The sequence below is a fragment of the Moschus berezovskii genome, chromosome 1 (assembly GCF_049115385.1).
Source record: "Moschus berezovskii isolate FMDL1 chromosome 1, NW_MosBer_1.0, whole genome shotgun sequence".
NCBI classification, from domain to species: Eukaryota; Metazoa; Chordata; class Mammalia; order Artiodactyla; family Moschidae; genus Moschus; species Moschus berezovskii.
In genome coordinates, this window is record NC_142460.1 from 22,570,209 (window position 1) to 22,598,125 (window position 27,917).

General features: G+C 47.2%; 1 protein-coding gene across 9 annotated transcripts in view; it reads left to right on the forward strand.

The window, feature by feature from the left end:
* Window positions 1–27,917, forward strand: part of TIAM1 (TIAM Rac1 associated GEF 1) — a 314,669-nt gene that overhangs the window by 148,152 nt on the left and 138,600 nt on the right. For 7 of the 9 annotated variants that reach the window (XM_055421403.2, XM_055421410.2, XM_088835880.1 and 4 more), the window contains exons 3-5: window positions 2,663–3,633; window positions 20,408–20,855; window positions 27,715–27,887. In XM_055421403.2, the coding sequence (XP_055277378.2) occupies window positions 2,674–3,633; window positions 20,408–20,855; window positions 27,715–27,887 (1,581 nt within the window). In that variant the 5' untranslated portion in view covers window positions 2,663–2,673. Of the gene's footprint in view, window positions 1–2,470; window positions 2,583–2,662; window positions 3,634–20,407; window positions 20,856–27,714; window positions 27,888–27,917 lie in introns of all 9 variants that reach the window. The other 2 variants (XM_088835875.1, XM_055421462.2) reach the window with 2 other exon arrangements.

A 27,917-nucleotide genomic window follows, 5' to 3' on the forward strand; every position in this document is an offset into this window, starting at 1 on the left:
CCTGCTGCATGTAGAATCTTAGTTCCTGGACCAGGGCTGGAACCCGTGTCCCCTGCATTAGCAGGCAGATTCTTAACCATTGGACCACCAGAGAAGTCCCCATCTATGTATCTTCAAGTGATAGTCTGACTCTTTGCGACCCCATGGATTGTAGCCTGCCTTGCTCCTCTCTCTGTCCATGGGATTTCCCAGGCAAGAATACTGGAGTCGGTAGCCTTTCCCTTTTCCAGGGGACCTTCCCGACCTGGAATTGAACTAGCGTCTCCTGCATTGCAAGCGGATTCCTTACCAACTGAATTATCAGGAAAGCTGTGCCGTTAAAAAATCAAGAACCCTGAGACGCTGGTCATGGCTTTTAGCCTTACTTTAGATGCTTGTTACAATATTTTACTTGTAAAAATGTAGCACATGATATTCTTAGGAATATAGATCACATAAATGGTCACATATGGACCATGAATCTTTTCATTTCCCTGTACTGAGTTGAGTCTCTATGTTTTTTTCTTGCTTCTTAAAGGTACCAGCCAGAGAGGCGTGAACTTATTGCTTTGAAATACATTTGCTACTAGTAAAAGGACGATTCTCTTTCTTGGAAACTTTGCTCTCAGAATCATATGATGTGTGACCTGGTAGGGAATATTCCAGTATGGGAATAGCTTCACATCTGGTGTCTGTATGAGTTACCTCTGAACTCATCGGAACATTCAATGGAGGTTTTTCCCTTCTTGTTGCCACAAATTTCATTTCAGTAAAGATGTGCTTGTAGGAGTTTAAGCAACATTTGAGACTGAAGAGTAGGATTGTAGAGTGGTTCTAGAGCATTGGGAAGGAATATATTATATTGCAAGGGGTTTCAAACTGTAATGGGTACAATAAATTTGTTCCTGTTTCCCTTTGTACCTTTTGCTTTTTTGTTTATTGTATCCCTTCCCTGGCATGGAGTATCAGTTTCATGAGAGTGGAAAATGTGTATCTTTTTTTCTCTGCTGTATTTCTGGTTTCTGGAACATGGTAGCTAAGCAGTATTTATTTTCTTTCTTTCTTTTTTTTCTTCTTTTAAACAGTTTTCAAGATTGCTCAGCCAGTCAGGGCAGAAGTTGGCATGAGCATCGGGGCTCCATCCCCACCTCTTTGTTTTTTTTTTTTAAACTTATTTATTTATTTGGCTACATCAGGTCTTCAGTTTTGGCACTCTGAATCTTTTAGTTGCTGGCATCTTAGTTGCCACTGTGGGATCTAGTTCCCTGTGAAAGTGAAAGCGTTAGCTGTTCAGTCCTGTCTGACCCTTTGTGACCTATCCATGAGCTGTAGCCCTCCAGGCTCCTCTGTCCATGGGGATTCTCCAGGGAAGAATACTGCAGTAGGTAACCATTCCCTCCTCCCAGGGATCTTCCCCACCTGTGTCTCCTGCATTGCCAGGTAGATTCTCTACCGTCTGAGCCACTGGGTTCCCTGACCTGGGATCAGACCTGGGCCCTCTGCATTGGAAGCATGGAATTTTAGCCACTGGACCACCAGGGAAGTCCTAGTATATATATTTTCTGAATGAATGACCGTGTACACCTCAACTCAGGGATGCGCTTGGCTATTCTATTTTTATTCTCTCCTTTCTGACCATTTTCATGTGTGGATCCAAAGTGTATACAGTTGAAATGGTGTAGAGAAACCTCACTGCAGAGCAGGGAGAATAAGGCTAAATAGAATTATACTTGTTGAGCTTTGAGGATGTTTTGATTTCTTACTGTGGGTAACAGCCCTCAGACCAATGAGAGAGACTGGAAAAATGTTAAGGAGAGGACTTGAATTAACCTGGGTAGCTCCAAAAGGCTGAATCACCTTTAGTGATTTCATCATGTGAATTTCTGTGTGCAGGGCACTCTGTACCAGATTAATGTTCTCCGGTTGGATTTGCTCCCAGAAATAAACTCGTTAGTTTGCTGCTGGGCAGAGAGTGGGGTTTCTGTTTTGTTTTGTGCATCTCCCTCTCCCCCTCCCACTTTGGCCCCCCCCCCCCCATTAAGGTTTTCAGAAAGCTGTGGCATTACAGGTAAAAAGCCCCTTTTCTTTTTGACTTTATCAGGAAGAGTTGATTGGACTTCACATCTTGCGCTTTCCCGTTTCTGATTGATTTTGAAGTGTAGATGAAGTCAGGATGAAACGGAAACCTATGGGGAGGAAGCGCCTTTATCCAGTGCAGAGTTTCTCCTGGTGTTTTGAAATATGTCATTTCAAACAGAACGTTACTCATTTGGAGTAGACACCTTGGTTTGTACCTTTTAGAGTTTTTCGTTGATGGAGAGGCATAGAGCTTTAAATAGACAACTCTAGAGGTTAGGGAGAAGAAAGCCGGTGTTGCCAGCTTGATGAAAGCAACTCTGTGCCATGCCTGGTGTGCTGCCCGCCTCCCCGGGCAGAGACCCGTGTCATCCCCCAGTGACCTTATTTATGTTCTTATCTCACGTCTCCGCAGGAGTAGTCTCAGGAGTGATGCTAGTTCTCACCTGCTGCCGCGTTAAGAGTCTGAGTACCTGCCAGGTGCATACAGGCGCTGCTGTCACCTCCAAGCTGTCTGCCCTCCGCAGGTACTGAGCTCTTTCCGTCAACCGCCCGTGCCCATGGGTGACTCAGTGATCCTCTCCTTTTTTTTTTTTTCTTGCTACAGACCATAAAACCATGGGGAACGCAGAAAGCCAAAATGTCGTGCATGAGTTCTATGGAGACAAGCACGCCGTCCTGGGGCGCAAGCACACGTCGCGTTCCCTGCGCCTGTCGCACAAGGCGCGGCGGAGCAGGCACGCCTCCTCCGGCAAGGTGATCCACAGGAACTCCGAAGTGAGTACCCGGTCCAGCAGCACCCCCAGCATCCCCCAGTCCCTGGCCGAAAATGGCCTGGAGCCCTTCTCCCAGGAAGGCGCCCTCGAGGACTTCGGGAGCCCCATCTGGGTGGACCGAGTGGATATGGGCTTGAGGCCCGTGTCTTACACCGATTCTTCCGTCGCTCCCAGCGTGGACAGCAGCATCGTCCTCACAGCAGCCTCCGTGCAAAGCATGCCAGACTCGGAGGACAGCCGGCTTTACGGGGATGACGCGACGTACTTGGCGGAGGGCGGCAGGCGGCAGCGCCCCTATGCCTCCAACGGGCCCGCGTTCATGGAGACGGCGAGCTTTAAGAAGAAACGCTCCAAATCCGCAGACATCTGGCGGGAGGACAGCCTGGAATTCTCACTCTCTGATCTGAGCCAAGAACATTTAACAAGCAACGAAGAGATCTTGGGTTCCGCCGAGGAGAAAGACTGCGAGGAGGCTCGGGCGATGGAAACCCGGGCGAGTCCGCGGCAGCTCAGTGCCTGTCAACGGGCCAATTCGCTGGGGGACTTGTACGCTCAGAACTCCGGGGTGACGGCAAACGGGGGGCCCAGGAGCAAACTTGCAGGCTACTGTCGGAATTTGGTGTCTGACATCCCCGATCTCGCGAACCATAAGATGCCACCAGCTGCCGCTGAAGAGGCTCTCCCCTTCAGTAATTATAACACACTCCCCTGTAGGAAATCTCACTGTCTCTCTGAAGGTGCCACCAACCCACAGATTAGCCATAGCAGCAGTATGCAAGGCAGAAGAGCAAAAACCACTCAGGTAAAGTGCCTGGAATCTGTTTCGGTATTTTGGAAACTGGTGCATGACTCGAAGTGCATGGTTGGGCTCCTAGAAGGTTCCCATCTTGTAGCTGTGTGTTAAACAGTTTTTCCCTGGTGGGTGCTGCCTCTCTGAAGATTCATCTGTCTGCTGCTTCGCCCCTCTTGCAGTTCTGTCGCTGAAGGGGTGGGAATTCAGGAAGAAGCGAGTGTGTGTGTGTGTATGTGTGTGTGTATGTGTGTGTGTGTGTAAGGTGACAGGAGTGGGAATGAAGCTGATAAGTTCGTATCGGGAAACTGCCTCTCCAGTTCGGCTCTTAGCAGCATCTCACTGGTTCTGCGCTTCCTTCCTAACGTGGTTTTCTCTCCGTGGACAGATGGGGATGGTGGGCTGTGGACTCTTGGAGCTTATTTCTTCCGCGCCGCAGGTGGGAAGAGGTTAGTCGGCAGGCGGCTTCTTGGAGGAAGCCTTTTTTGATGTGGGGCCGGCTCTGGTCATTTGTCAGCTTCTGTCCGAGGTTGGCACGCTGACTGCCTTCCCGGGAGCCATTTCAATTTCCTGTTCCTTTGCGATGCTGGCCAGCCCTCTCTCTCTGGAGGGAGGTGTTGCAGGAGGAATATCATGGGTGGGTGCCAGGTCTGCTCTGCAGCCAACTGGCTTCTGACCTTGGGCACAACCCCGACTTCAGGTGCTCTCAGAACACTGGGGTGAAGATACTTGACCCACCTGCTTCAGGGTCTGGGGCCTGACGGTGTGTGTGTGAAAGTGTTTTCAGAGATTTAAAATGTGGCTTGCTAATGAAAGGAAGACTGCCCTCATATTCCCTAATCATTACTGATAATTATTGGGTGGGCCAAAAAGTTCGTTTGGGGGTCTGGTCACCCCTGTACAAACTTTGTGACCAACGCAGTATCACCAGGATAATGACGTGTCGAGCGATCCTGCCTGTGTCAGTCCTTTTCTGGTCCTCCTGTTCCTTGGAGCAGGGTTCCAGGAGTCCTGGCTCTGAGGATGGCTTGGTAGTTTACAGGATGGTGTTTCAGATCCGGAATCCAGGTGGGGCTCCTTTGCCCTGAAAGGTGTATTGGCCCCCAGAGTGAGCAGTGAACGCCACTGAGGTCAGCTGGGAATCAGCAGGTGTGCTCTGGCCTGGCCAGCAGGGGGATGCTGCGCCTCCGGTCTTGCTTCAGTGCTGGTCAGGGGGGTAGTGTGAGGTTCAGCTGTCTTGGGAAGGGTGTCTGAGTATAATGGGCAGATGGTCATCTTGACCGTTTCCCAGTGCGTGGTTGAGGGGTATTAGATACGTTCACATGGTCGTGTAGCCATCACTGCGCTTTGCCTTCAGAACTCTGCTCATCTTGTGGGACTGGAACTTCATCCCCCTTGAACAGGCGTTCCCCTCTGACCCTCTCCTCAGCCCCGGCACTGCCATTCTGCTTTCTGCCGCAGTGAACTTGACTCCGGATACCTCATCTAAAGCGAATCATACAGTGTTTGTCTTTTTGTGACAGGCTTCCCTGGTGGCTCCGATGGTAAAGCGTCTGCCTGCAATGCGGGAGACTGGGGTTCGGTCCCTGGGTTGGGAAGATCCCCTTGAGAAGGTCATGGCAGCCCACTCCAGTACTCTTGCCTGGAAAATCCCATGGACTTAGGAGCGGGGTGGGCTACAGTCCATGGGGTTGTGAAGAGTCGGACATGACTTAGCGACTTCACTTTCACTTATTTCACTTAGGTTGATAGCCTCAGGGTTCACACGCTGTAGCAGGTGTCAGAATTTCCTTCCTTTTTCAGGCTGAATAATATTCCACTAACACTTCACCCTCCCCAAACAGCACCCCCCCCCCACCCCAGCCATTCATTCGTTGAAGGACAAGTTTGGCTGGTGTCCAAGCTCCTTTTAATTGAGTAGCTTTGGGCACAGTTTTTTCAGTCTCTTGAAGCCTTAATTTCTTAATCTGTCAAATGGACAGAGTAATAAGGTTTTTGAGAAAATGGAAGGTAAAGGCTAGTGCTTGGTACTTAGAAGCCACCAGTGAGGGACAATCTTGTTACCTGTGATTTTCAGTATCCTGAATGGTATTCTATGAGTTGAGGACCCCAGGTAGTTTGGTATTTGTATCAAACTTTGTGTCTTGGAAACAAAATGATAAAAAAGGCTGATTCGGAGGTGTGAGAAGGTGAGTGTAGATATTGCATTCAGATGCACTCCTTGAATTTTGACCTATCTCTTTTCTTTTTAAAAAGTATCTTTAATTAATTAACTTGTTTTTGAGTGTGCTGTGCGCAGGCTTTCTCTAGCTGCGGCGAGGGGAAGCTTCAGGAGTTGTGACAACAGGGCTTTCGTAGCTCCAAGGCACGTGGGATCCTCCTGGTGGACTAGGGATTGAACCCATGTCCTCTGCATTGGCAAGTGGATTCTTCAGCACTGGACCACCCGCGGGGGAGTCCTGACCTGTCTCTTTTCTGAAGCATGATTGTAATGATAGAAATGACCCTGCTGTGGTCCCTCTGCCTGCCCCGGGCAGGACTCAGCTTGCATTGGCAACTTGACGAGTCAGGACACAGGTGAGACGGAGGTCCTTTTAAAGGATCCCCTGAAAGGCACTGCAGGCTTTGTCCTTAGACATCACCAGATTGGCACTGCAGGCCTGATTGCAGAGATGGTCTTGGCAGCTCCACAAGGGTCCATTGATCCAGACTCTTAAAAGAAACCTCGCCTCTGTTGCTTTTACCTGGAACAACGCTAAGTTAGCATCCATTCTATATAAGATTTGCGGGGGTGCTGGGTGGCATTCTGGCTCTCTGTCTCCGACCCTGGGGGACTGGTGGACTCCTGCTTCCCAGCCCTTCACTGGTGGAGCTGTGAGCCTTTGAGCCTTGGCCGTCCCCGGGAGAGGGGCCCAGCTGGTGTCATAGGAAGTTCTCATGTGTACTTGTTGCATGCCACTTCCACTCTTTGGCTTGTTGCCTTCTAAAATTGTTAAGATATGCAAGTGAGATCATCTCGGAGTGCTGTCTCTTAAAGCACGCTGGTAGCTTAACGTAGCGCAGAGTACAGGGGACCGGGAATCCTGAGACGTACATTTGCTTCTGGCTCAGTGCTTATCGACCAGTGATATTGGGCGAGTCACTTCATCACTGGCTCCTTGTGTCCAGGGTGAGTGACACCAGCCTCCGACGGGGCCAGTAGGAGAACGAAGTGGGATTCCATACATAGAAGCCTTCTGCAGTCTATAAAATGAACGGAAGTCTTATTTTGGTCTTAACGTTACGTGTTGAGTGAGGATCTTTAATGACTTGAAACAAACCCCAGAATTATGCACAACACTATCCACCCACCCATGCTTCCTCATCTTAAGTTTGGCGTGTTCATCCAACGCGATTTTTTGAGAACCCACTATGTTCCAAGCAGTGTATTTTAAGAGACAGTGGGTGTGGAGTCTTCTTTGAAAGTAATTCTTTTTTCCTTTTCTTTTGTTAGTGAAAGTTTCTGACCCAGGGGCCCTCTCCCATGAGTTCGGATCATAGATATTAACAGTCTCCTTGTTTGCCCTGGTGATGTAGTCGAATCTGTAATAGTCTTGTCAGCAGTTTTACTCCCCAGAAAAGAGTTCCTGGCAGGCATTTGGCCCAAGGGCCTGGCCTCTGAGCCTGGGGGACAATGTTTTATCTGAACAAACATGAAGAACATATTTTTATTTGCAAATGATCAAAACAGAGTTTGGAACCATTCTTCCTACTTTTGTATTTGAGTAGTAGTTGGACATGTTACTGAGCTATGAATCTGAAGGCAGTGGAGTTCACATTTCTGTTTTAAAAAGTGGCACATTTCATGGGTCTGCTACCCAGTAAGTGCTGAGGAATTCTGTCTGTTGAATTCAGTACATGTGAATATGTGTGTGTGCCGTGTGCGTAAGACTGTGTCTTGAGAGTCAGTCTGCTGCTCATTTGTTAGGGGGATTTACCCAGACTCTGTAAAACAGAGTTTATTTGGATTGACTGCTGTGACATCCCAATAGATTGCCTCTTGATTTAATGAATGCCTCTTTGGTTTCTTGGCCTAAACTTTACTCTCTTGCTGTTCCTATGGTTAATGGATAGAGGAGGGGCAGCCTGCCGTCTTGCAAAGAAGAGATTCTGAAGTACGGCAGGTCTGAGCTTGCAAGTTGGAACCCTGTTCCCTATTGGCCGTGTAACCCAGAAGGATCTCAGTGCCTCTTGAATGAGGCTAATGTGAGGGATCCACACAGGAATGAATGTAGAACTCCTGGCATAATGTCTTGCATGTAATCAGTTCAGTTCAGTTGCTCAGGCGTGTCCAACTCTTTGCGACCCCATGGACTGCAGCACACCAGGCTTCCCTGTCCGTCACCAACTCCTGGAGCCTCAAACTCATGTCCGTCAAGTAGGTAATGCCATCCAACCATCTCATCCTCTGTCGTCCCCTTCTCCTCCTGCCTTCAATCTTTCCCAGCATCAGTGTCTTTTCAAATGAGTCAGTTCTTCACATCAGGTGGCCAAAGGATTGGAGTTTCAGCTTCAGCATCAGTTCTTCCAATGAATATTCAGGACTGATCTCCTTTAGGATGGACTGGTTGGAGAGTCCAACGGACTCTCAAGAGTCTTCTCCAACACCACAGTTCAAAAGCATCAATTCTTTGGCGCTCAGCTTTCTTTATAGTCCAACTCTCACATCCATACATGACTACTGGAAAAAACATAGATTTGACTAGATAGACCTTTGTTGGCAAAGTAACATCTCTGCTTTTTAATATGCTGTCTAGGTTTGTCATAGCTTTTCTTCCAACAAGCAAGCATCTTTTAATTTCATGGTTGCAATCACCATCTGCAATGATTTTGGAGCCCCCCAAAATAAAGTCTGTCACTGTTTCCATTGTTTCCCCATCTATTTGCCATGAAGTGATGGGACCGGATGCCATGATCTTATTAGTTTTCTGAGTGTTGAGTTTTAAGCCAACTTTTTCACTGTCCTCTTTCACTTTCATCACGAGGCTCTTTAGTTCTTCTTCGCTTTCTGCCATAAGTGTGGTGTCATATGTGTATCTGAGGTTATTGATATTTCTCCTGGCAATCTTGATCCCAGCTTGTGCTTCATCCAGTCTGACATCCAGTGGAGTTTGGTTATGGGGGATAGATTTTGTGTCTAATTAGGCTGTTTTTAGCCATCCTTGTGTGGTGATGGCTTCCAGGAATTCTCTTCCATCTACTCTTCCAGTTTGCCCATAATTTGTGACATGAGTGTGCAGGAGCAGAAGTCACATCTCAGTGTTAATTTGCCCCATGGCATCCAGAGTAGAAGTAGACACCACACTGTCTCCCCATGTTCAAACAGGTTTTAGCTCCTGTGCCTTCAGAGTTTAACATACAAACCCTCAGTTCTGGTACAGAAGCCCAAAGGGGTGGTGGGCTGAGAAGAAAAAAAGTAACTGTCTACTACTATGGCCCAAAAGAGTGGTGCCTGAGAGAGATCACCAAAGATGACTTCATTTTTATTTTTTTAATTGAAGTATAGTTGATTTACAGTTAATTTCTGCTACTGTGCCGCAAAGTAATTCCGTTATATATATATACACCATACATATTCAGTTATATATTATATGTGTGTATATATACATATTCTTTTAAAAATTCTTTTCCTTATGGTTTATCACAGGATGTGAAATATAGTTCCCTATGCTATACAGTAGGACCTTTTGTTTATCCATCATATATATAACAGTCTACATTGCTAACTCCAAATTCCCACTCCAGGCCTTACCATCCCCCCGCGCCAGCAACTACAGGTCTGTTCTCTGTGTCTGTGAGTCTACTTCTGCTTTGTAGATAGGCTCATTTGTGCCATATTTTAGACTCCACGTATATCACACAGTGTTTGTCTTTCTCTTTCTCACTTCGCATTGTCTGAGGATCTCTAGCACATCCATGCTGCTGCAAGTAGCACTCGTTTGTTCTTTTTTATGGCTGAGTGGTATTTCATTGTGTACACACAACAGTTTCTGTGTGCATTCATCTGTAAATGGATATTTAGGTTGTTTTCCGTGTCTTGGCTATTGTGAGTAGTGCTGCTGTGAACATAGAGGTGTGTGTACCTTTTCAAATCACAGTTTTATCTGGATACATGCCCAGGAGAGGGGCTGCTGGATCATAGGGTAGCTTTATTTTTAGTTTTTTGAGGCACCTCCATACTATTTTCCATGAACTTACATTCCCACCAATAGTGTAGGAGGGTTCTCTTTTCTCCCCACCCTCTCTAGCATTTTTTATTTGTGGACATTTTAATGATGGCCATTCTGACTGGTGTGAGGTCATACCTCATCCTAGTTTTGATTTGCATTTCTCTAGTAATTAGTGGGGAGAAGGAAATGGCAACCCACTCCAGTGTTCTTGCTTGGAGAATCCCAGGGACGGGGGAGCCTGGTGGGCTGCCGTCTGTGGGGTCGCACAGAGTCGGACACGACTGAAGCGACTTAGCAGCAGCAGCAGCAGCAGTAATTAGTGGTGTTGAGCATCTTTTCAGATACCTGTTGGCCATCTGTGTCTTTTTTTGGAGAAATGCCAAAGATGACTTTCGTAGGCTCTGTCTCTGATAAAACTTTCTTGCTTGGATAAACAGGTAATAGGATTGGTGATTTCAGCCAGATACAGGGTGTGGCATGGTCAGAAAAAGATCTTGAGTTCCCATAATAAACTGTGTTGGTGCTTAAAATGTTGTTTTGTTTTATACTTAGCTTAAATGGTTCAAGGATAATATATTCCCTGAGCTGAGAATTGGCATCAGCCTCCAAGAGATTCCTAACCTTTGGTCACAGATTCCTATGAGAATCAGATGAAAAAATTGGATTGTTTTGGATCAAACACAGGGACCACCCTGCTGTGTATCATTTCAGGGGATCCATGGGTCTTCCAGCATCCATTGAGAAGCTTCTGGTTAAGAACCTCAGGTTAATTCTTCATGAAACAAAATATTTTTATATACACTCCACTTAAGACAACCTCTTCCTTCACTTCTCCTTTTTGATGCTTCTTTTTTCTTTCTTTTTCTGGCACGTAAGTTAAGCAGTGAGATATTTGTTTTGAAAAATAGCCCATCCATTTTCAACATGAATATCCATCTCCTTTGCCAAGATCTTCTTTTGAGGAGTGGGAGTAGGTAGCCAAGAGATGGCTTGTATTAGCAGATCTCAGACTCCTTTCTACTCTTAAAAAGTATTATAGTCTCCAAGGAGCTGCTATTCATGTTTATATCTATAAATATTTATCACATTAGGAACTGAACTAGAAATGTAAAAAATACTCATTAATTCATCTTAAAATAACAGCAGTAAAGCATTATATGTTCGCATAAATAACTTTAATTGTTAAATTTTATCTTCTAAAATTAAGAGAAATTTATTTTGGTGGCGCTGGGTCTTTGTCCTGCGACAGGCTCTCTCTTGCAAGTGGGGGCTGCTCTGTTGGGTGCATGGCCTTTCTTGTTGCAATTCCTGGGCTCGGTCGTGGCACATGAGCTCAGTTGCCCCATGGCACGTGGAATCTTTCCAGTCCAGGAATCAAACCCATGTCCCCTGCACTGGCAGGTGGATTCTTATCCACTGTACCTCCAGGGAAGTCCCATTTTTGTGTTTTTGCAACTCTCCACAATTTCTAACCTATCAGGAGAGACTGGAGTCTTGCAGCTGCTTTGCATTCCCTCTCTTGTGATATGCTCTTTTGTTGGACTATTTGGGGCAAGTCTTACTTCAGATAGGTAGTTGGAAAAGGGAGGACTTTAGGGGCTCCCTGAAATTATTTAAGGAACCCTGGTCCCCGTTCAGAGAGCAGCTCATTTATGCTAATATAGCTTGGGGAGGTCCAAACCTTTGAAAACCACTTTCTCCATTTAGTCCATGAGGAGAGGCGAGTCAGTGTCCCTCAACATAAATCGTGTCCTGCAATGCTGTGTAATTAATTACTGGTTTCTCAACATAACTGGGAAGGATAAAGTGCTGTGATGGGAGCTTGGAGCCTCCCAACCAGCCTGCCTTGCTGCCCTGGGAGCGTCTCCACGGAGCCCGGGGCAGGGAACACCCACAAGGTTTTCACTGTGTGGTTGGGGCCCCATTTGCTTTGAACCTCCTGTTGACAGAATATCTAGTGTGGGCCATAAAACAGCCCAATATATCTTTCTCACTTTCTCTCCTTTTAAAAAGATGAAAGAAAAAGACATGTAAATGAGCTCTGGTTGTCTCCATAAAAGACATCATAAACCCGGATCTTCGCTGGAAGGTGGCGAAGTCAGGCTTTCCAGTTGTGACTTCAGCTGGGGTTGAGCATGAGCTGAGCCTGCAAATGACTAGATCTTTAAATCAAACTCAAGTGTATTCCATGAGAAACGATTTTCCTGTTGTGAGAGGAAGGTGGAAAATGAACAGCAGTGAAGTTGTTCAACAGTGTGGGTTTTTGTTTGTTTGCTTGTTTTCAAGGTGCCTATGCCATGCCAGGCACTATTCTTGGCTCTTGGGAGGTGTCAAGAAAAGATCGCTGAGCTTAGGGGTGGAGCATGGGTGCGTCCACAGCACACAATCAGCATAACAAGCAGAGGACTTGCCATGGGAGAAAGAGAGGGAGATGGGGGGAGTGGGCAGTGGTGGACGTGGCGATTCCAGGTCACGCGGTCAAGTCAGGCCCCTAGAAAGGGCAGGCTTGCTAGGGATTGGAACGGGAGATGGGAGTCGACCACTGATTTGGAAGCTGAGGTCATGCCCTGCACTTTTGAGAAAGAGCAAAGAGGCCAGTGTGGCTGGGGTGGTGGCAGCGGGGTGGGTGTTGAGAAGTTTCATGGGGATCAAAGGAGATTAAAAGAAGGCTTCCAGCTGAGCCTTGAAGGATCAGGATTCCTGGAAGCACGAAGGGCTGGGAGTGTGCACTGGCAGGAACCCTTCACTTTCACTGGTGGCAGGGTGCCTCCAAAGGTCCGGTGCTAAGGCTGGACGTCAGTGAAGGACCTTGATGGGCAGCCTCAGGAGCCCTCCGCCGTGTTGCTGGGAGACTTCCTGTACAGGATGCTTATGGGAGAAAGGTAGTTAGAAAAGAGCCGATGACTGGAGATGTGGTATATCCTGAGGTGAGGGCTGGGCGGGGGGTGGGGAGTGAGAACAGGGTCTGAGACACACACGCAGAAAACAGATGAAGGGAGAGAAGATGATTCACTGACCTCAGCACAGTGCCGACTCCAGTCTGGAGTTACCTGGAGCAGCATTTCAAGCGTTAGATAACTTCTGAGTCCCTTGTGAGCAGCAGTAAGAAATTCACTTCCAACAGTTGTAATTGAGAGAAATTTTGAGTCACTCCTGTTGGGAATCATTAGCGAGGATGGGACTGAGTGCTGGAAACTTGAAAGGGCATGGAGTCTTTGCCTTGGGAAAGGAAGAAGTGGGAAATGGAGCTGGTTTTTAGAAATGTCTCAGAGGGAGCCGGGACACGTGTCAAGGGGTGAAGAGTAGGAGGCCCAGGAGCTGAAATTGACAAACTTCTGAATCACGAACTCAAAAAGACACTGGACATTTGTTTATAGAGACGGGGGGAAAATCTTAAAATAATGGATACTGGAGACTGCAATATTTCTGTAAATCAAGAAAGGTGATTATTATAACAGTGCCTGGCAATTACTTATACAGCATAGGAAGCATCATTTTCTTCGTTTATTGTGCAGTGTTATGCATCTGAAGAGGATTCAGAGGGATTGCACTGGCTCACACCAACCTTGGTGTGCCTGTCTTTTTTCCCATAAGGCCTTGCTTTTCCCACATGGCTCAGCAAAACACTTTCTTCTGTGTTAGTGCAGGAAGCTAGGGAGTGAGGTCAGGCAGTGACTTCCCTCCTTGGGCTGAGAGGGACATGACCTGTGCAAGTGCTGTGTGCTGGGCAGAATTCTAGAAAAGTGAGTTAACTTTATATCACATCTTACAGTGTGTCTTCCGTTCCGTTCCGTTCAGTCGCTCAGTCGTGTCCGACTCTTTGCGACCCCATGGACTGTAGCCTACCAGGCTTCTCCGTCCATGGGATTTTCCAGGCAAGAATACTGGAGTGGGTTACCATTTCCTTCTCCAGGGGATCTTCCCGACCCAGGGATCGAACCTGGGTCTCCCGCATTGGAGGCAGACGCTTTAACCTCTGAGCCACCAGGGAAGCCCACAGTGTGTCTTACAAAGTAGGTATTATTGCCGCTCCCATTATACAGGTGAGGAGACTGAGGCACAGATTGGTTCAGAATGACATGCCTAGACATGATATTTGCTGTGCTGAGATGTACGTACCACGGAGAGAGTGTTGGAAACCAAACCAAAGACAGTGTGCACGTGTATGCATGCATGGGGGGTGGAGGTACTCAGATTGGGGGATCAGAAGATGAGAAACCACAGGAGGAATACTTTAGAATTTAGTAAGTCAGAAATTGTTCTAATTCAAGGCTTCGAAGGATTGGGGGCGGGAGGAGACGGGGACGACAGAGAGTGAGATGGCTGGATAGCATCACCGACTCTGTGGACATGAGTTTGAGTGAACTCCAGGAGTTGGTGATGGACAGGGAGGCCTGGCGTGCTGTGATTCATGGGGTCGCGGAGAGTCGGACACGACTGAGCGACTGAACTGAACTGAATTGAACAGGTCCACAGATATATGCCCAGGAATGGGATCGCTTAATCATATAGTCAGTAAAGGATCTCCCTGCCAATGCAGGAGACCTGGGTTCGATCCCTGGGTTGGGATGATCCCCTGGAGAAGGAAATGGCAACCCACTCCAGTACTCTTGCTTGGGAAATCTGTGGACAGAGGAGAGAGGAGCCTGGCAGGCTAAAAAGTGCATGGGGTCACCAGAGTCGGACATGACTTAGCGACTAAACTGCCACCACCACCACGGGTCAGAATCTCCTCCCATCACAAATCCCGTGAACTCTGCTCTGCTGCATTAACCATCTCTATACAGGTGTATTGACACAAAGCTGGATTCATCAGGGAAATTAAAGAAAGTGGCCAACATAACAGTTTCTAATTGCATTCCACTTAAAACTTCTCCCAGGGCCCTTGAACTTTGTGGCTAATGACCTCTTCAGAATTGTGTCCACACATCATTAGCACAGCAGACCTGTTCCTTGGGGTATTTCTGAGTCCCTGGTGGAAACCCTGTGAGCTTTGCCACAGTGTGTCGTTTGTCCATGTTCATGCTGGGGACCCTCTAGTTTTCAAGGCTGTGCAAACAGGCTTTGAATTTGCCTCTCACCCCCTCTGCTTTAGTACCAGAGCTCATTTAAGCTTTGTTGCCTGGCTGAAATGACTAAGAAAACTCGCACTGTTGAATGTTTTGCGTGACAGCTGGCCACTTGTACATCCAGTGGGAAAGTGCGTGCGTTGATTTCTGCCGGTGGAATGGAAGCTGGTGAGTGTTTGAAAAATCCGGCTTGGGAGGATTCATCCAGGAAGAGCAGGGCTTAAGAGCCTCTATATTCCATGAATGTTATTTATAATTGGAAGCCACTTCAGTGGAGTGGTTCTAACACGGGGAGTTTATTTTGAGCTATTTTCAGGAAATCTCTGGCCAGATCATGCATCATGATGAGAGTTACTTCTCTGTTTAGCTAGGGTCTTACTATTTCCCTTGATCTCCTCTGACTTTTGCTTTAAATTTCAGTGCATTTGGTTTGATATTCTAGGACTGATCATATGCTAAGGCATCTAACTAGATAAGAAGGAACATGCCTTGCATTGGGAATAAAGACTCTTGAGCTCCCACGGAACTCTTACCTGAGGTTGACCACTGAAAGAGTGGGGGTGGTTCACAGATGCTTTTGAGTGTGGGGAGAATCGGGTTTCTCAGGTATGAAGTGTCCCTGAGATGGAGGTAGTCGGAGGAGGAGCCCTTTGAAAACACGCACCGGGATTGTTTGCATCGCAGTGACGCTGTCTTCTGCGCTATGAAACCACGTGGCAGTGGCGTGCACCTGGCATTTGAGAAGGCTGGGCATTTGGGATGCAGCCTCAGAGCGATCTTTCCGTGTGTAAACCCAGAGCCTCTACATCCGTGTATCTGACTTGGGTTTCTTCTGGAGACTCTGTGCCCTGGAGGCTTCTAAGTTCTAACTGTGTGGTACTTTGTTGTTCGTTGTTCAGTCGCTAAGTGGTGTCCAACCCCATGGACTGCAGCTCGCCAGGCCTCCCTGTCCTTCCCATCTCCCGGAGCTTCCTCAAACTCATGTCCGTCGAGGCGGTGATGCCATCCAACCATCGCATCCTCTGTCATCCCCTTCTCCTGCTGCCTTCAATCTTTCCCAGTATCAGGGTTTTTCCAATGAGTTGGCTCTTTGCTTCTGGTGGCCAAAGTATTGGAGCTTTGGCTTCAGCATCAGTCCTTCCAATGAACATTTGGGGTTGATTTCCTTTGTATTGACTGGTTGGGTCTTCTTGCAGTTCAAGGGACTCTCAGGAGTCTTCTCCAACACTACAGTTCAAAAGCATCAATTCTTCGGTGCTCAGCTTTCTTTATGATCCAACTCTCACATCCATACATGACTACTAGAAAAGCCATAGCTTTGAATATATAGACCTTTGTCAGCAAAGTGATGTCTCTGCTTTTTAATATGCTGTCTAGTTTTGTCATTGTTTTTCCTCCAAGGAGCAAGCTGGATAAAACAGCCCCATTGTAGATGACTACTTTACTAAAATTGGAGATGGCTGGTGTAGGGGATGTGGAGTCCTATTGACCATTCAGGTCTTGAGTAATGCCTCTGGCTGGGTGGACAGCATTTCCCACGGTGCTAGAGCAAGGATTTCTGGGTATCTGGGAACATCCCATGCTTCATGGCCATATAGAGGCTGGGGCTGGGCAGGCAGCTTTCGTTTCCGGGCAGGCTGGGTCACATATCAGAAGGGGGATGTGTACCACTGAGCCTGCTTAACCACTTGTGGAGACAAGGTGGAGCTGCCTTGGGTCACAGATGGGGAGCATTCCCTGGCGGTTACTCTCCTGAAGTATGTCGGCTCCTCTGGGGCCAGCAGGCCTGTTACCTGGAGAAATCACTGCTCAGTTCAGTGACTGTCCCAGAGTTGAACCTGCGCAGCCTGAGCCATTGCAGAGTTGCAGCATGAGCTGGCACGAGCACATGTTTAATATGACAAAGAGGGGCGTGTCTATCGAGTCCTTAACTCTTAGTTCCATTAGGGACGTCAGGGCGTCTGTAGGGGTTCATGGTTTGTGGGGATGTAGGAAATGTTAAATGGAGAGGGGAATGGCAACCCCTTCCAGTATTCTTGCTTGGAGAATCCCACAGACAGAGGAGCCTGGCGGGCTACAATCCATGGGGTCGCAAAGAGTCAGACACGACTGAGCAACTAAGCCCAGTAGATGTTAAGGGATGTTAAGAGACATGCCTGTCCCTTCTCTGCTTGTTTCACTCAGATTCTTTCGTCTCCTCCTTCCCCTTCCCGTCACTTTTGAGTCTGAGCTCTTTGCCGGAAAGTCAAGGCATACAGATGCCCAGTCACGCAGTTTTGCTGGGAAACCCTAGAGGAGGCACTGTTGGCAGACAGAGGGGAAGGCGTGGTGTTGACTGCTGAGGCAGGACCCAATCAGGTGCTGCCTGCGGCTGAGCCGTGGGGCTGCCTTGTAAGAGTAGAAGAGGGCCTTGGAGGCATGGGCCCTCACCTCCAGTCTGCCACCCACCAGGCCTGTGACTTTCTGAGCCTTAGCATCCCGAGGCATTCACCAAGGGGATGGTTTTGCAAGGTTCCTTCCTGTTCCCCAGCTCAGGAAATTATCAGGTGCCTGCTATCAATATCTTCTTTTTTGTTCTGAAGTCTTTTTCTTATGATCCAGGGAGGTTACCCCTGTGTAGCTGGTCATTCCCTGTCTTACGGAGAAGCAGCTCATCATTTTTCATCTTTGAGGCAAATTTGTAGCTGGTTTTTGTCCCTTCTCCCAGAGAAGGACTGAGATGTGAAAACGAGTCCAGATACTGGGGAGATTCATACAAACTCCTCATCTCCCACCACCCGTGGTTATCTTGAATAATCAGTGATGACTGACTTTACTTATTGTTATCAAAAGGGACATATGGTAAATGTTCCTGCCAGGGAGAAACGTGGGTTGGTAACAGCGCTTTCCTGTTTGTATTGGGGAGTTTTTTTTACCTACTGGATCCCTGGGTTGGGAAGATCCCCTGGAGGAGGGCATGACAATGCACTCCAATATTCTTGCCAAAAAAATCCCATTGGCAGAGGAGCCTGGTGGGCTCCATGGAATCACAAAGAGTTGGACGTGACTGAAACGACTGAGTATGTATGCTCACTCAATGGCACAATATATATATCACATACCTTCCATATCTGTGTCCTTGATGACCATTGGTGGTGGGTAACAGGCAGGAAAATGACAGGACCGACGGTCACAGGGTGTGCATCTTAGCTGTGTACATGGTTCCTTTGACCCTCTTAAGTCCCTCTGTATCCCAGGGACCTAAACTCCGTTGCAAGTGTCATTATTCAAGAAACTTGCTTCAGCACTGCCTGCTACTGTCTTCCCGTCTTACCTTGCCCTCGTTTCTTCCTTTTTTTAAAATAAACTTTTTATTTTAGAACAGTTTTAGAATCAAGGAAACGTTGCAAACATAGTACAAAGGGTCCCCGTGTGCCCTGCGCTCAGTTAACCTTGAACGCTTGGTCGAGGCAGTACTTGGCCGGTGTCTCCACTGTCAAGTTTCTGTGCTTTGCACACTGTACTTCCTTGTGTTTTTTGTATTTTTGAAGATGACTGTGATGGTTTCAGTTCAGTGCAGTTACTCAGTCGTGTCCGACTCTTTGTGACCCCATGGACTGCAGCACGCCAGGCTTCCCTGTCCATCACCAACTCCCGGAGCTTAATGTATGTATGTATTGTGAAATGATTGCCACAATCAAGTTAATTAACATGTCCATCACTCATGTAATTACTCCTCTCTTCCTTCTTCCCTCCCACCCTCCCTCATTTCCTTCCTTTTTTTGTGGTGAGAACACTTACAGGTCTACCCTCCTAGCAGATTTCAAGGATACAATACAGTATCATTAACTAGAGTCATCTGCCTGTATATCAGATCCCCAGAACTTATTTGGTCTTGTAACTGAAAATGTGTAACCTTGAGCAGTATCTCCCCATTTCCCCTAGTCTGTCAACTACCATTCTGCTCTCTGATTCTATGGGTTTGGCGTTTTTCCATTCCACATAGAAGTGAATCCTACAGTATCTGCCTTTCTGTGCCTCCCATGATGGTTTTCATGTCTGGCTCTGCCCATCTTTTAGTTGCTAACTTAGGATCTATTTGTGATGAAGGTGTACTCTGAGGGACTTAACTTAGAATTGACCACATGAGATGTGCAGAGATGTGGGCCCAACACCTGTTTGGGCCTCATGCAGGACAGTATTATTGGGGCTGAAAAGTTCATTCTGGTGTTTCTGTAGCATCGTATGAAAACCTGGAATTAACTTTTTGGCCAGCCCAATAGTTTGTGGCTTGGTTCATTCTCCATTACCTGGCAGCAGAGATTTGAGAGCACAGCATTCAAATCATTTATATGGCAACTGGAATATCCTGTTAGCTTTTACGTTTTCAAACTGTAATGAACTATGAGACTGAAGGCTTAAAACACGGTTAAGTCTCCAAACCACGTAGTACTCGCATGTCAGTTTCACGTTGCCATACTTTCCCTTGGAGAAAACCAGACCCATTCCTTATCCCTGAGACTGCTGAGCTGGCCTGCCGTATTCTGCTGTCATTATTCTCGCTTGAGGACTACCCTTCCTTAATTATTGTTTGTGGAAATGCCTTTAGCACTTCTGAGCAATCCAGATTGTGATTTAAGAACAGACCTGTCTGTGTCCGTTGAGCCTGAGATCAGCGCCAGCGCTTTGGAAGTTCCAAATGTTTTTAACCGAGGGATGGATACCCCCCACATCTTGGCAGTTGCCCCAAGCTGTCACTTGGCCCCCGGGGCACTGAGTAGCTTGCTCAGGCTCCTCACATCCAAGCTTTGAAAGGGCAGGGTAACTGGAGAGTCTGCACTGGAGCCGTGGGCCCCACAGACTTGTTCAGCTCAAGTGCAGAGTGAGAAGCTACTTGTTTTCAAGAAACAAAGCTGATTGGAGCATGAGGGCTCTCCCCTGCTCCTGGGCTCTGGGTCCTTGCTGGGTGAGTGGATGGGGTGGTACGCTAGTTATCTTTCTAGTCACCAGATCATAAATTAGACTCCTAACTCAGCCTTTATTTTAAGTATGAGCTATACAGACATCATTATTCCCTTGGAACCCCCTCCCTCCAGAATAAACTACCTATCAGCCAGCAGAATTTTCCTGGAGCGCCAGGCTTGCTGATGAGGGCCAGGGTGCTGAGTTCATTCAGCAGGGCAGTGGGGGGACTCTGAATAGCTGATTTGCCCGTTACTTAATTATCTAAGTCAGATCATTCATAAGTTCTTTGAAATGTTTCTTGCTTTGTGTGTGTGTGTGTGTGTTTTGAATGTTCTGAATTGTTGACATTCATACTGGGGTGGCTTCATGGTTTTCCTGAGCTCCTCAGCAGGCAAGTTGGTTTTGAGGGGGTTGGGGTTGAAGGATGATTGGTCCTGGGAAGGTGGGGAGCAGTGACACGCTGCAGGTTGCCAGCAGCTCCACAGCCCCCGGCTAGAGCGACAGGAGCCTGGGGTTACTTCTCTGTGTGAGGCACATCTTTCTTCTCCCTTTCCTGCTCCCCAGGATGTTAACGCGGGCGAGGGTAGCGAGTTTGCAGACAGCGGGATCGAAGGGGCCACCGCCGACACGGACCTCCTGTCCCGGCGATCCAATGCCACTAACTCCAGCTACTCGCCCCCCACCGGCCGCGCCTTTGTGGGCAGCGACAGCGGCAGCAGCTCCACCGGGGACGCGGCCCGCCAGGGGGTGTATGAGAACTTTCGCCGGGAGCTGGAGATGAGCACCGCGAACAGCGAGAGCCTGGAGGAGGCGGGCTCCGCGCACAGCGACGAGCAGAGCAGCGGCACCCTGAGCTCCCCGGGCCAGTCCGACGTCCTGCTCACGGCCGCCCGGGGCACGGTGCGCAAGGCCGGCGCCCTGGCCGTCAAGAACTTCCTGGTGCACAAGAAGAACAAGAAGGTGGAGTCGGCCACGCGGAGGAAGTGGAAGCACTACTGGGTGTCCTTGAAAGGTGAGAGACACAGCCAGCCTTCCTGCCATGCCGGGTGACCCTGCGCTCCGTGGCACCCCTGACACGTGGTGGTTTTTAATTACACGGAATTTCTATTTCATGCTGATTTCAAAATTGTTGTTTTATGGTGCTAAGAGTACTTAATGTGAGACCTACTCTCTTAGGCTTCCCAGGTGGCACAGTGGTAAAGAATCTTCCTGCTAATACAGGAGACACAGGAGGCACGGGTTTGATCCCTGGGTCGGAAAGAGCCCCTGGAGGAGAAAGTGGCAACCCACTCCAGTATTCTTGCCTGGAGAATCCCATGGACAGAGGAGCCTGGTGGGCTAGAGTCCATGGGGTAGCAAACAGTCAGACATGACTGAGCGTGCACCCACATACTACACACACACGCGCATTACCCTCTTAGCACGCTTTTAGGTGTATGTTACAGTGTAGTTGACGCAGGCACACGGTTGTACAGCGCATCTCTAGAAGGTAATGATCTTACTGAGCTGAAACTTTATGTCCCTTGATAGTCACTCCCCATTTCCTTTTCCCGTCAGTTTTATAGTCTTTGCTTTTTCACATGTAAGCTATTAGAGCCTCTCGTGCCTTGTTTTCTTATGTACAGCTGGTTGTGATGACAGTTGCAGTGCCTTCAGTTCCAAGAAATATTGTTTTGAAATCGTCCCAAAAAATGTGCCTCCCAGAGTAACTGTTTTGGAGGGAAAAATCAGTAGCTTGAATCTTATGAAATTGCCTTCTTTTTTTTTTTTCATAAGGAATGATGGAATGTTGTTAATTTCACAGAATTTAACCTCGTGTTTAATGGGATGTCTGAGCCATCTACGTTTGTGAAAAAGTCACTTTTTTGCAGTCACACTTTGAATATTTGAGTGTGTGTACATATATGCATGCATGTGTGTATATGCACTGCCTTTTCATCAATAAGCACGATGCTTTGATGTCTGCTGTTCATTAATGTTTTGCATACAGTTTCGAAGTATGTGCACATGTTTTTGCCCATGTCTGCATGGCTTGATGGTGTATAAATTGTAGCATATTTGTGAGCTCTGTGTCTTAAAAGAAAAGACAATTCTCAAGCCCACTTAGAATCCTTAACAGAAGCTGGATTTGAAGCAGGTCAATGTAGGAGAGGTTATTGAGATTACTAAGCATGAAGGATGGGTCCCGGAGAAACAAGCCTGGGCTTACCTGGTGTGGTGCACCCATTACACCATCTGATCCTGGGTTTTATCACCTGTGGCTGGTGTGTCCTAGAGGCACACAACAGCCTAGAGCTCTGTTCAGTGATGTGCAGTTCAACCCCTGTGCAAAGTTTGGGTGGGTTGCATTACTAGTGGTGCCTGCTATTGCTTCAATACCTGGCGAAACAAGGAGGGAGATGTTAATTGGGTTGCAGGTCTTGTTGCATGTCACAGAGACCTATAGTGACAATGCCTCAAGCACGACAGGACTTAAATTCCCTCCCACCTAGCAGAGCTGGACAATCTAAGGGTGATGGGGTGACTGTTTGCTGTGAAGTCATCCAGAAGCCGGGGTTCCTTTTGTCTTACTGCTTAACTGTTCCTAGAGGATTGTTTTCATCTGAACGATCAGGAGAGCTCACCAGCAGGTCCAGTTCCAGTGGAAATATGGAGGTGTGGAGGGTGAATCCCTCTGCACTGAGAGTACAGCCTGGAAGTTGACTGAATCTCTTCTGCTTCCACTGCATAGGCCAGAAATGAGTCCGACCCAGCTGCAAGGGAGGCAGGAATGGACTCAACCAAGCACTGGGGTTGCTATTACTACAGAGCAAAGGAATTTGGGCATATTGGGGAACAACCAACTGTCCCATAGAGGAGTCTTTGCACTTGTCAGCCAGTGCAGGGCAGTTTCCTCCTCCTTTCTGCCAAGAGCTATGTGTCTAATGTTCCTGCACGTTTAGCATAGGATGCTGTCTTTAGTTTTTAAGAATTGTTGGGTTATTACATCTTATTGCTCCACTTCTAAGGATGTCTTGGAAAGAGTCAGGTTCTTCTTTTTTTTTTTTTTTGATTAATTTATTTTAATTGGAGGATAATTACTTTACAATATTGTGGTGGTTTTTGCCATACAGCGACATGAGTCAGCCACGGGTTCTTTTCTCATGTCCTCTTCTCGTTCTGAAAGTCTGCCTTAGTGGTTTCAAAGTTTGAACAGATGTGGAGTTCTGGTACCCATAGTATCTTCTGTGGAAAACCTCAGAAAATATTGATATTAAACTTTAATATTTTGTTGTCTATACAAAATCGGATACCATACTATAGTCTACATAAAGTGCATATAAAATTTTGAACACAGATGTGAAGTATCTGTGTTCAAAACACAGGAACGTTGGATTTGAGCTAATTTTATCAGTTCACACACACACACACACATACACAAAGCACATTTTGCTTTTCATTTTCCATTGTGAATTGCAAAAAGGCTATTTGATGTTATGGTTCTGCTTGTGAAACACAGTTGTTCTTCCTGTGGGAGCATTTTGACCATTGTTTTTCACGTGAGACCTGCCTTGGCTTAATTTGAAGGCAGTATCGGGTCGTGTCTAAGGGGCCCTGGATCATATCCACTGTCTTGCTGTTGGGGGTGGGATGAGATGACATGAGGGAGAAAGACCCCTTCTTCCACCTCCTGCTCCTCCCCAAAGGTCCACAGCACTGGACCCCGCAGCCTCTGTTCCCTTTAGCAGCCTGTCCTATCTTTCATTTTATTACTTAATGTTGAGTTTTTAACAACATGATTAGAAGACCACCTGCATCGCAGTTGCCTGAGTCGCTTCCTGTGTTATATCCATACCTGCTGAATCTCAAAGTCTGAAGCTGGTTCAGTTTAGTTCAGTCACTCAGTTGTGTCTGACTCTTTGCGACCCCATGGACTGCAGGATGCCAGGCCTCCTTGTCCATTGCCAACTTCCGGAGTCTACTCAAACCCATGTCCATTGAGTCGGTGATGCCATCCAGCCATCTCATCCTCTGTCGTCCCCTTCTCCTCCTGCCTTCCATCTTTCCCAGCATCAGGGTCTTTTCAAATGAGTCAGTTCTTTGCATCAGGTGGCCAAAGGATTGGAGTTGGGCCCTGTATTAATCCCTGCATTGGACCTGCTGTAACCAAGTACCACAGGCTGGGTGGCTTCAGCAAAAGAGATGGACTGTCTCACAGTCCTGGAGCCTAGAAGCCTGAGGTCAGGTGTCAGCAGGTGTGCTGTTCTCTCCTGTCCTCTGTCTGTAGCTGTCTGTGTCCAGATTCCGCCTTCTCGTAAAGACAGTGGACCTAGTGGCTTAGTGCCCACCTGAACAACCTCCTTTTATTTTAATTACCTCGGTAAAGCCCTTATCTCCCAATATAGCGAAATTCTGAGGCCCTAGGCTATGACTTCAGCCTAGGAACCTGGGGGAATAGGAATCAGCCCATAACAGGCCCTGAATCTGTGGTTTAAACAAAGTTCCCAGGTGATGCTTAGACTCAGTTTGAGAATAACACTGTTAATGGCATAGGATAAAAATAATTAGGTGATTTTTTTACTTGGGACATGGAAGCGGGGGCTGTTTTGTTTCTGCTGTTCCTTTAGAGAATAAATGATCAAGGAAGGCAGGATGTGGGCACTCAGGAGCCCAGCCCACACGCCCATTAGAGGAGGGAGCCTGCACTTGTTTGGTGACCCAGATCTGAATGAAACAGTCTGTCAGGATCCAGACTGGAACACACAGCTGCCGAGTCTTTTCCTTCTGGCTCCTGACGGGTCCCATTATAGATCGACAAACTTGGGGCTTGTCACTGCCACTCACAGGCAGGGCTTGCTGCTGACTTGGGCTTGGAGATGGAGAAATAAAAAGCAGGATACCTGGAGACCGTGGGCTAGAGAATTCTTCAAAGATTCTTTCACTTTCGACAGAATAATTAATTTTTAAAAAGTTTTATTTAGAATTGGACTCTGGAGTGTCTCCATCCGTGACTGAAAAGCAAACAGATTACATTCAAGATGAAGGTAAAGAAGATGTTACCAGGGAGCACGTGGTACCCAGACTTGCTGTTTCACATTAGTCTTAAAGTTGGAACATGTCGATAATTGAGGAGAAGTTGATTTTCAGCCACCCACTGTTATGGGCGATTGTAAACCAAAGTTGAAAAATGATAGAAATGGCAATTTGGGGAGACATCAAGTGTTCAGTGTGTGGACATTGCATATCCATTATCCGCAGGCTTCGGTTTCTGTTCTAACTATGGTAAAGCTGCATTGTCCCTTTTCTGTTCAGAATCTGTTCATCATTAGTGTAATATTAGTCCTAAGGATTATTTAGAGTCAGGTTTCTCAGCAGCCGGACTGCTGACGTTTTCTGGATAATTCTTTGTTGTGAGGCTTGTCCTGGGCATTGCAGGATGTTTAGGAGCATCCTTGTCCAGTCAGTGGTCCCCCACCTGTTTGGCACCAGGGACCGGGTTTCACTGAAGACAGTTTTTCCATGGGGAAGTGGGGGGACGGTTTGGGGATGATTCAAGTTTAGTACATTTATGGTGCACTTTATTTCTTTTATTGTATCAGATCCACCTCAGATTATCTGGCTTTAGATCCTGGAGGTTGGGGACCCCTGTATTACCCACCTGCTTCTGTTCCCCACCCCCAAGTTGTGACAACCTAAAATGTCTCTAGACTTCACCAAATGTCCCTCATTCAGCAAAAATGCCCCCACCTTGGGAACCTAAGATTTCAAGGAAAATACCCTCTTCTTTCCATTTATTTTCTTTTGCTATCTCTGAATCTATGCTAGCTTAAGACATGAAAAGAGGAGAGTCAGATGTTTCTGAATGTGACCTCTGTGTTCCTGTAAAAACTTGAGCTCTTCAAAATAAGAAGGATTATTAAAAAAAAAATAGTGTAGGGGTAATAGGTCTATAGTTAAATTATATGTATGTAACTTATACCCCCAAAACATAACAAAATAAAACCTTACTAAAATTACATGACACTATACATTTCCAACAATAAGTGTCATAGAAAACATAGGGCTTTATCCTCGGAGGGTGGAAAAAGGTGAATATAACTTGAATGGGTTGGAGGGAGAACTGAAACTCTTGAACTACTGATACAAGGACAGCAGTTATAACACCGTGATGCTCAGCAACACCACGCAGTAGACTTTCTGGCTGATCTCGTGGTCAGGCGGTACCACAGGAAGTGCCAGAAAACCAGCGGGGCTTGCCAGCCAGTATGTGGTGTGCATTTGTGCTGGAGGCGCTGCATCTAGCAGCTGTCACATGCTCCTGTGAAATATTAGTCAGGCTAATTTTCTAAGTCATATCTGACTCTTTGACAACCCCATGGACTGCATTCCACCAGGCTCCTCTGTCCATGGAATTTTCCAGGCGAGAATATTGGAGTGGGTTGCCATTTCCTCCTCCAGGGCATCTTTTCAACCCAGGGATGGAACCTGTATCTCCTGCATTGGCAGGCAGATTTCTTTACTGCTGAGCTACCAAGGAAGCTGTCCTGGGAAATATTAAGGGCTAGGAGAAAATGGCCTTTGCACTCGTGTGACTTTTTCATTGATCCCCATCGTTGTACACTGTCAATTAGAAATTTGCTTTGTGGAAGTTCATATTGCAGCCGAAGAGATGGTACTTGGAAGGGCTTTGTGATTCACATCTGTGGTGGCCCTTGCTTGTGGTAAGGAAGATGTTGAAAACTGACCAAGTGGCTTATGTTGAAGTTAAAAGAATTAGAAAGTTGGGCCCCAGCCGCCCCTGAAATTGAATTTGATGACTTTAGAGTAAGTCCTCAGTGAGTAATTACTAATAAAGCGCATCTCACTTGCAGGCCATGGTTGGTGGGTATCTGTGGAACCCAGCTGGCCTTAGATCTAGGCCAGGTTTCTTCTGCTGCTGTCTCTCTCTTTTATCGTTTAATTAAGTGTGGCCCAGGCCTCCAGCTTCCCCTAGACCTTCATACCTGTGTCATGTGTTTGTTCTTCCAGGAGGAACAAGCACTTGGTTGATTTCTAGGAAAACATTTTATAGAGAGGATCTGAGACTCAAAAGTCCATCATTTCTTTCCTTATCCTGAAAGCACCTGAAGTCACTATTGTATTTTGTTTTCGCCAAGGGCACAGTCAAGAAACCCAATAGATGGTGTTTCCTGGTTGCATTTCCTGTGAGATATATTGGGAGGAGGCTGTAGGGGGACAGTCCCGACTGCCAGGCCTCACTCAGCACTGCTTGCTCTTCGGACCTGTGGAGCTGAATTTACAGCCCCACCTGGGACCACAGAGTCAGACACTGTTGAGCGACCGAGCACATGGTACATGGTACTGGTCAGAGGAGCCTTCAGATCCCCACATGCCTCTGAGGATACCTGAAACAAAACATTCTGAAGTGGAAAGTAAGATCTCGAAGAACTGGACGGCGTGTGTGATGACACTGAGGTTTGAGTCTTAACAGGAGACTTCCCTGGTGGTCCAGTGGTTAAGACTGTGCCTTCCACTGCAGGCGGTGTGGGTTCCATCCCTGGTCAGAGAACTAAGAATCCCATGGTACCTCTGGGCCAAAAACCAAAACATAAAACAGAAGCAATATAGTACAAATTCCATGAAGACTTGGAAAAAAGGAAGTATTAGCATAACATTGTAAATCAACTATACTTCAATTAGGGGGAAAAAAAAGAAAGATCCTCTGTTTATACAAGCCTATCCAAGACTTAGCACAAGCATAGGCCCCTTCTACTTCCTCTGTTCCATGCTAATTTCCAGCCCTTTGCTAGTAACAGCGCACAAGCCACAGTTTTCACTCCAGACTTTCTTTTGCACCAAGCACTCACGTAGATGCTGCTTTGTTTCCCCAGGGTGCACACTCTTCTTCTACGAGGGCGATGGCAGGTCCGGGATAGACCACAACAGCGTCCCCAAGCACGCCGTCTGGGTGGAGAACAGCATTGTACAGGCAGTTCCTGAGCACCCCAAGAAGGACTTCGTCTTCTGCCTCAGCAATTCCCTGGGCGATGCCTTCCTCTTCCAGGTGTGTGGCTCCTCCTTTGCAGAGTGTTTC